Below are 9,885 nucleotides of genomic sequence, written 5' to 3' on the forward strand. Positions count from 1 at the left end.
AAACGTTCAAAAAGCATATGAATCTATGTAGCTTGCCATGAGGCAGAACCATCATAATATTCCAATTCAGTAAGCAAATCAACATATGCCACACCATCAAAGGCAAAAAGAGAACGTTCTTGATTTACAGTACAAGAATTGCAAAATTAGGTCGATGTAATTCAGTCATATGGGGGAGGAGAGGAGAGGAGAGGAGAGAGCTGTCTTTTCTGCAAGGGAGCAAGCAGACCCAGTCCTGTTGCTATATTCTCTACTTAGGAATTCAGAATGGGTTAGAGCTACACCTACAAGTAAAGCTGGATAAGCTCATCGCTCACTACAGAAGGTGTGAGGACACCTAGATCTGTAAAGAGTAGGGTAAGATATTGAGGAGGTGTGTAGTCCCGAGCAGACGTTTCGACCTCAACCTTGGAAGGGATGGGTACCCCAAAATCAATTGGTCGCAATGCGGGTGCCATATCTTTTTGGTCAAGTGGATAGAGACGAGCAAACTGCAAATGACGTGCCTCATGAGTAATTGGGTAAGATTACAAACTAGAACCCTATTTTGGGGTTTTGTTTCTCAACACAGTATGTTGAATGCAAAACTTTTTGGTCACAGTATTTTGAATTGTGCATGATAATTTCTTATAAAACATTACAAGAAAAGGAGATTCCTTCTGCATACCTTGTAGCTTTCAGCCGCCACATAAACTGGCTTGTTCATGCTGCTGGCCACCAATGCAATTTGGTAAGTTCCCATCATGTTAATTATACCGCCACTTTCAACTACACCATCTGCCCCCACAAATACCATGTCAACTTCATCCATAATGTATGCCGCAGCAGAGTCTATTAAGAGCTTCACAGGTACATCAAGCATAGCAAGCTCATTTGACAGCCTCAACCCTGTTCTGTCTGGCCTTCCCTCTGCATTTTTTTGAATACAATCACAGGGTAAGTAATCAATGGAATAAGAAAAATATAAAATGCAATTTCGTGCATAGCATATGATTTTCGCATTCAATTCAATCAATGATGATATTAAAAAGGTAAGCTGGATAAGGACATGATGTATTCATACATGTATATACCAGCAAAGCCTGGAAACAATCCATGTGATATCTTTTCTAACTACACTTATAAATGTACTAAAAGCAAATAGTTTAACATATAAATTATGACAAGAATGGAATGAGTATAAATTATAAAAGTAAAATCTACAAGAAAACAAGGGAGGAGAAAGAATATACATGCTGGCAGGTCTTCTTCAGATTCAAGGTCTTAAACCAATAAAAATTGTAATGCAAATTCTTTGTTCGTCAAAAAGTGAAATTTTGCTTCTTTGTGGCTAATGTGTCAATAGTAAGAAATAATAACCAATTCTTTTACTCAATATGAAGGGTTTAGATCTTTGTAAGAATCAGATAACGGCTAATTATTTAGGCTCTTAGCTATCATATGAGTTACAAGGGCTTTACAGAAAATACAACAACAACAACATATCCAGCCTTTATCCCACTATGTGGGGAAGGGCTTTACAGAAAATATGTCCATAAAATAAATAGAAATTAGTGGAGAGCTTGAAATCATGTAGCTCACCCCCAGGAGGATTAAGGTTTTTTGTGATGTTGTTGTTGATAATAGCTGATTATTAGGCTTAACAGAAAAACCAATAGGGATGCAAGACACCAAATAACGGAGAAGTGGGGTTGTTCATTAACTAATCTAGACATTTGCAGGGTTTTAAAATGACCCATATACCCTTTTCTTTTCCCTAATTACATTCAAGAAATTGGACAACTTGTAATGGATACTTTTGGTACCTTCAAAAAGTGAGAGAATTCATTTTGAGGTTTCAACAAATTGACCTCTTTAGTTTTGCTAATAATGTAGATATATACATGCAGTAATTTTAGCTTTCACCTCTGGTACAAGTAACAAGAAATATTGCAGATAATTGTAATCATGCCATTTCAGTAAAATAGACCTTGGAGCGAAGTACAGCCTAGAGGCCAGTTCAGAGACAAACCTGTACACAGAACTCGAAAGAGTTTCCTATTTTGTGCTGCAGTCTTTAGAACTTCCAACACTACACGGGAAAAACCATGCACCAAAATGGTACAGCCATCGAAAATAAAGTCTTGGCTAAGCATTGCAATGATTTTCCGGGCCTACAATTCATAACTTGTATTAGCAATATAAATATTTTGAAGTCGGCATGGTGAGCCCACATTTAGCCTGCTTACCTTACAAGATATCTCCCCAAACTTCTCTGCACGTTCAATGAGGCGAGATTTGGCAGAATTGAAGTCTTCATACTCCAAAGCTGATGTTCTTGTTACATATCGCATGAAAAGATCACAGCCAGCCGTCAAAGAGATAGAGGTTGTATCCCACGACTGAACATATACATGGATGCTTGTATAAATTAGCTTGTTTATTCAATTTCAAATTCATTGACATAGTGAGTTGATTTTAATCACTATTTCTTTGATGTATTATGTCTGAAGTGGCAATGCCATTATAATGGCAAGTGCTATTAACAAGGCAATACTTGTCAAACAATATCAGATTCACATCAAAATGGGAATGCACTGGTCTACTTTTTCCCTATCTTACTAAATAAAAGTTGCAGCAGTAGTAAAATATTCAAATCTCTCATGCCATGCCAATAGTACAGAAACAAAAAAGAACATAATCTAGAAAAGACTGATGATTAGATTTTGTTCTTATTGAAAGTCCAAGTTAATGAACCAGTGAATTAAGCAAACCAGTAGGACTGCTTAGCCTTCAAAGTTACATCTCTTGCAAGCTTTGGTATCTAACTTTCTTTGTTAAAGAAACTCATGCACAGGTTTGGATATGCCTTTGTCGGAGGCACTCGAGGCTTAAGCAATCATTGTTTCCCTTCTTTTTTCCCATCATCCCACATAAAACATTGCAACACATTTTAGTCATAAAGCACGTGTGTTGTTTGTTACAAAAATGACTTCTGATAGGCTGGACTACAAGATTAAGAGAATAAGAAAGTCAAACGCCTAGCCAGAAAGTTTAAAAACAAAAAAAATTCTTCTGGCAATTTTCCATTTCTACAACAAATCCTTTCTTTGCATTTGTTTTTGAGAGACTGAACTGTGCTTATATCAGTTACCTCAACAAACTTCTTTGCTAAGTGAATAGTAGCTTTAGGAAACTAGTGCTTGTGAAGCTCATAAAAGATTAATGCCAGGCATTTAATTATGTCACTCTTTAGTTTTCTTATTCAGAATATAACTTGAGTGGTGATTTTCAGAATCAATCCATGTCTACTGAATTTTTTTATTTATGCCTTGTGTGAGAACGGTTAAGGGCAAGGCAAACTGGCCACTTTCACAATATATAACCAGCATTACCTTTGGATTGTAATTCAACAAATTTATCATTTTCATCACGTTTCTTGGAAGATTGGAAGAAATAAGGGGGTATACCCACATCCATCTGCATCAATAATCTTTGAAGCTTATTCACACTCAAAACCTGGAGTTCTTTTTCAAAATTTAAGTTTATTTATATATAAAAAAAAATTACAAACTAAAACTCCAATCAAGAGTATTCCAAAAATAAAACTCCCCTTGTCACATAAAAGCCATCAAACACTACAGAAAAATATCTCGTAAAGGTGGTTTCTAAGAAACAAAAACCAGTAATGCAGTTTTTGCATTTTAAGCAGAAACCACAAATGTTGCCACACTTGTGTTTTTTGTTAGAGACTACAATTGTGGTTTCTGAGGCAAAAACTGCAAATGTGATGTTTGCCTTTGGGCCAAAACCACAATTCTGGTTTTCTTTTTGCTATTTACAATTATGGTTTTTGTTTTTCCCAAAGACCACAAATGTGCATTTGTGGTTTTTGCACAAAGGCAAAAGCCACAGTTGCAGTTTCTGCCCAAAATGCAAAAACCACATTATTGGTTTTTGTTTATTTTTCTTAGTTGTCTTGGACAATGAGGTGGCTTTGATGTGACAGGGAGAGTTTTATTTTGGGAATAAGTTGGGTTGAACTTTAGTTTGTAAGATTTCGTAAATAGGCTCAAATTTTCAAAAAAAAAAAACTCCATAAATTCTGCCAAAACATAATCAAGTTTCATCCCTTTCATCGGCCATAAAAGGGATGTTAGCAAGACACCACGTTGTTGGATATCAATGAAGGTTACGTTAGTACTCCCATTTTGCAGTCTACTAGTGCACTAATACTACATTTCAGTATCTTTAGAAGTTCAGCATTGACTTTAAATAAGAATGGTCCTAATTGCAGTGGGTCATGTGGTTCTTTTCTGCATTTGAGTCTATCTACAATGATATTGCTAGTCTTAAGTGACAAACCATTTTGTTTTCCTGACTAATTGAAGTCAAATTCTCTTTGCCCCTCCTCTTCTCAAATTAATCCTTCTTATTGTGTCATTGCCTCCTTGTGCCCTATGGAGACTCTTCATATCCTTCCTTATCACATTCTCTTGTCTCTATTTGATCTCAAACAGCATTCCATATGCCCATGGCGTTGATGTTCCACACAACATCCAAACACATCTGCCTACAACTGAAGATGGCCACGTCTATCAACCAATCATGTTTCTTTTTAAATAAGCGAGTCAAGTAACTTGAGGCAAATTCACCATTCTAGTGATTACATGGCCATCGCCATTCTTGGCGACCAGAAATGTATCTAATACAATCAGTACAAAAGCTAGTTTCACTGGAAATACTCTTCCCCGTTGAACAACAAATCCCCAACCAGAAACTAGCAAGAAAGTAGTTTCTGTTCAATAGGCAAGGGACAGACTTCATGATACAAATCAAAACGTACAAGCCAAGATTTAGGAATTAGGCCAACTACCTCCTTGCTGAAATGGATGAAAGCAGTTGCGGGTAAAAATTGAAAATAAAAAATAATAATAATGCATACCGGAAAATTGAGAGAGGTGAAGAAAAACGAGCATACTTTGAGAGAATCGGAGGCTTTCTTCAGCTCAATCTCGAGCTCCATCATGGTGGTGGCGTTGCTGGAGCGGATGACGGACGCCAAAGCCCTAATCGCGGCCACGGCCTCCGCCAGATCGGGCTGCTTCCGCCAACTATTGAACTCATCAATCACGCTAAACGCCTTGCCGGAATCAGTAGACTTGGCGGAGGACTCCTCCGGCGGGAGGTCGTTGGGGTCGGAGTCGAGGCCGACGGCGGCCTGGGCCTGGGCGAGCCAGTCGCTGGTGACGACGCCGTGGTGCGCCGCCCTGGTCTGGTAGTAGGCGGACATCTTACTGTCGTTGACGTTGAGATTAGGGTTTTGGAGGGTGTCGGCCATGGAAGAGAGAGGAGTGGTCGGGGAGAGAAGACGACTCTCAGGCCTGGCTACGGCGTCGTCTTGTAGCTGTTGTTGTCTGTCGATAATGAACGAAGCCGATCGGTACCACATTTATTCGAATAGGTGGTGGGTAAACGCAATAATAAAGTACCGGTATACGATTCGAGGACGAAACGGCCGAAAGCGAAATCTCCGGCGAGGTCTCGCAGATTCCGGTGACTGCCGAAATGCAAACAAACCCCAGTTAATTCAGCTACGTAATTTGCCTTCCATCTTTGCCTCACAAACCAATTTAGTCGAATTGCGTGTAAGAACTAAATACCCAATATTGTTTTTATACAGGATTAATAGTACGAAAAAATCCAACTTTTTTTAATTTTTATGATTTTATTTAAACTTTTTGATTTTGTCAATGAATGTTTAATTTGATTGATTAGTTGCAATTTTAATCATAATATGAATCCAATTCGATAGTCATGTGTGTTTGCTGACGTGGCACATCACCTAACATTTTAAAATATTTTGAATGAATTTTTTTTTTTGACACACATAGAAAAAAAATTTAAAAAAATATTATGTTATATAGATATATATATGTGTATATATACACATAAGGAAGGTGAGCAGAAGATAGAATGACGATGACAAATGAGGAGATCGATGCGATGGCGATGATGACGACATGAGATTAGAGGCAACAGTTGATCTCTACTTCTTGGTTGTGACGACAAAGGCTACAAAATATGAGGTGATTGCAAGATTTGATAGGCCCAACCCATGTTTTTGCTTGATACAATTGATTTTCTAAAACTTAAGCTTAGCCTTGAACTTGGCTATGAACATGTTGACTTTGGCGTTCACGTCTGGGGTTGAGCACAACAACACCGCCACTTCGCCGCTATCAACTGCAATTATAGTCCTATCGAACTCGACCGAGAAATCACTTATCGAGGACTATGTCATTGAGATCTAACGAAACTGTTCATGGTCCCCGATCCTTACATAATTACCTTGCACCACAAACTTCCAAATCAATAATTTGAATAGTGAAGAGGGCGGCATTTTAGGGTAGGTTTTTTTTATGCATGCAGCGCTATGAACAATGGTAGTGGTGGAGATCAGTCGCCACCTCCAGCCCAGTGCCGGTTCCTTCGCTTTATCCCTTGCCCTCATTCCATCTGTGTGTATATATATATATATTTAACATATATATATCTATATAACATAGGATTTTAATTTTTATTTCTTTCACTTGTGTAGATGTGGGTGTAACATCCCGCATCGAACGATATGAATGATTGGATCAATTTACCTTGATGAGCCTACACAAACTTTTCAGGGGTCACCATTCCTTAAGCTACCATACCTCAAACACACTTAACCCGTAAATTCTTTATCCGCATTCAGCTCAAAAGGTATTTAGTTAGTGTTGTTTCCTTCCTTACTATCTTCGATATATATACTAGTTTCTCTATAGTCCCTTATTGGACCTGACATTGGGCTCTCGAGATATTACATTCTCTCCAATTTGAGCACGTGACGAGGACATGACGTCCTCGTCATGTGACCTTACAACTAATTCCAGATCTTCTCCTCTTTGGGGGCTGCCATCCTATAAGCCTGTCAGAAATCGCTCATTGCTCATACCCTCGTGCCCCCACTCTACTCCCCGCCCTCATCGGACCGCCTTCTTCAAGAGTCAGCTCTGATATCACTTGTAACATCTCGCATCAAGCGATAAGAAGGATTTGATCAACTTAGCTTGATGGACATACGCAAACTTTCTAGGGGTCACCTATCTTTGAGTTACTCTAGTTCAAGTACACTTAATCCAAAAGTTCTTTATTCACATTCAACCCAAAAGGTATTCAGCTGGTATTATTTCATTCCTTGCTATCCTCGATATATATATATATTAGTTTCTCTAGAGTCCCTTCTTGGACCTGACTTTGAGCTCTCGATGTATTATAATGGAGCCTACTCAAAATGTTTTAAAACACCAAGTGGCGTTCCACGTCAGAGGGCGCACAAACCCCTCAAATTGGATTTGGGTCATGGCTAAAATTGCAACCAATTTACCAAAATTGAAAAAAAATGCGAAAATGTTTAAGCTGCGTTTTCTTTACTATTTTCAAGTCATTTTTAGTTTTTCATTTTCTAAAATAATGTAAACGCGTTCTTTTTTTTGTTTTTAAAAATGTATTTTTGAAAACAAACAAAAAAAATTATAAAGAAAACTCAAAATAACAACAAATTATTTTGAGTGTTTTCATTCAAAACAAATTCTAAACTCAAAATACATTTATTTATTCATATTTTATTATTGTAATGTGAAAAAATATTACAAAATTTATTAACTTTAAAATGTATATATATTTTTAATAATATATTAACATTAAATATTTCTAATTTATTGAATAAAATATTATTAAAAATTTCAAAGAGAATACGTTTTCTAATTTTATGTTTTGAAAAATAGTTTTTCAAAATGATAAAGATAACGTGTTTTTAATTTTCTAAAAATAGACTATCAAAATAAAAAATTAAAAATAAATTTAAAATTTAAAATTCAAAATTCAAAATTAAAAAATAAAGATAACGCAACTTTTATTTTTGATGCTATTAGCTCTTATATATATATAATACGTATATTTTTTTATTCATACTCCAATTACCTATTTTTTAAACTTGTTACATCTTTAACTATGTTGAAATTAGTGGTTTGATTTGGTTTAATTTATTGTTTCGATTTTTAAATTTAAACTTTTAAGTTATTTTAATTTAGTTCGATCTCCTTATTAAAAAAATTGAAATAATCGAACCTACCAAAATATAAAAAACAATGTCACTCTTGACCAAAATTGGTTGGTTCGATTATGTTGGATTTAACCTAAATTTTACTCATCCCAAATTACTTCTATGTATTTGCATTTTATTATTTTTTTTCATTTTTTTATTTTTTTGATTTGAATAATTATTCAATTGATTTAATTCAGTTTTAGAAAATATTTGGTCTATTCAATTTGATCAATTCGATCGATTCGGTAACTGAATCAATCAAATGCTCACACATATTCTTAACATTGTTCAATGACGTTTTAATTTTAATTATATCTTGTGACTTTTTAAAATACAATTACTCATTTGACATTTTTATAAAATATAATGATTAATTTGATCTTAAAACAAAAATATAATTATTTATTTAATAATTTACTTTTGTAAATATAATATTAATGCATTATACATGCAAACCTAAGTTCAAGCAATCTTATGAAGTCCCTTGACAATTAAAAAATACGACGTTTAATTCCTGAAGTGTAGAATGTCAAATTAATATTTTAACTATTAAATTTTATTATTTTAAATATTTATCGTGACAAGATATTAGCACGTGTCCACGCCCCCATTTTTACAAGTGACACACTATACGAGTTACCATTTGACAATATTTGAATATGTTATTTGGTTTATTGTGTTCTCTTAACAATTAAAAAATATGACGTTTGATCCATAATATATAAAATGTCAACATTTTATATCTCAAATATTTAAATTTGTTGTTTTAAATTCTCACCACGTGGCACAAATAATATATAAATAGGAGAGCAATTGAGCCGATTGCAACATGATAATTTTTTGATAAAGTTTCTCGAAATTTTCAAGAATAATTAAATTATAGTAAGATTAGAAGTTTAATGGTTAGTATAAGACAAATGAAAATATAAATAAAAACTATTTTGTTATAGTTTTATTTATTGTAATCGAACAGATCGAACATTTTTCAAAATTTGAATTAATCAAATAGTTACTCAAATTGAAAAAATAATTAAAAAAATTAAAAATGACAAAGTGCAAGAAGATATAAGTAATTAGGGATGAATAAAAATTTAGTTAAATTAACACAAAAAAACCGAATTGGCCAATTTTGGTCAAAGACAATATTATTTTTGACATTTCAATTGGTTCGATTCTTTCGGTTCTTTCAAAAAAAAAAAGATTGAATCAAATCAAATCAAAATAATTAAAAAACTCAAATTTGAAAATCTAACTGAACCAATCTACAAATTAAATCAAATCGAATCACTAATTTCGCCCAATGATTCATTTATTTCGATTTGACTAAAATTTTACTCACCTTTAATTGTAATAGCATAAAATAATTAATATAATAGTCATTTCAAAACTAAATATATAGCTAAATTTGTCCCTCTAAAATTATAACTATCCCATCCATGGATTTGTTTGAAATTTTTGGTGTATTATCGATCTAGTCATAAAGTAAATTTAAATTAATCTAACCTAAATAAATTTACAACTTGGCCTCGATACAAATGTTTAAAAAAATATAACAACCAAGTTCAATAAGGTAATGGGTTATAAATGAAAAATGACTTAGGTGGCGTTCAGTACAGGAGAAATTTTAAGATTTCTATGAATGTTAGGTTGGAAATCTATATTCCCATGTTTGATACAACTTTTTATAAAAAGAATCATGGAAAATAGGATTCTCGGGAATAATTTTTAAGCAAGTTTCCCACAAAAAGATTTCCATAGGAGAGATT

General features: G+C 34.2%; 1 protein-coding gene across 2 annotated transcripts; it reads right to left on the minus strand.

Annotated features, from left to right (window-relative positions):
• Positions 1-7: 7 nt before the first annotated feature.
• LOC127795836 (uncharacterized) lies at positions 8-5,625 on the minus strand. 2 transcript variants are annotated; one of them, XM_052327755.1, is made up of 6 exons: positions 5,472-5,625; positions 4,961-5,396; positions 2,229-2,381; positions 2,012-2,153; positions 668-909; positions 8-491 (listed from the first exon to the last, which is right to left on the minus strand). In XM_052327755.1, the coding sequence occupies exons 2-6, from the start codon at positions 5,318-5,320 to the stop codon at positions 285-287; spliced, it is 1,104 nt and encodes a 367-aa protein (XP_052183715.1). In that variant the 5' UTR covers positions 5,321-5,396; positions 5,472-5,625; the 3' UTR covers positions 8-284. The 2 variants fall into 2 exon arrangements, with proteins under 2 accessions (XP_052183715.1, XP_052183714.1); XM_052327754.1 differs by having other exon boundaries at positions 4,961-5,620.
• Positions 5,626-9,885: the final 4,260 nt, after the last annotated feature.

This window comes from Diospyros lotus, chromosome 2 (assembly GCF_014633365.1).
Source record: "Diospyros lotus cultivar Yz01 chromosome 2, ASM1463336v1, whole genome shotgun sequence".
Classification (NCBI taxonomy): domain Eukaryota; kingdom Viridiplantae; phylum Streptophyta; class Magnoliopsida; order Ericales; family Ebenaceae; genus Diospyros; species Diospyros lotus.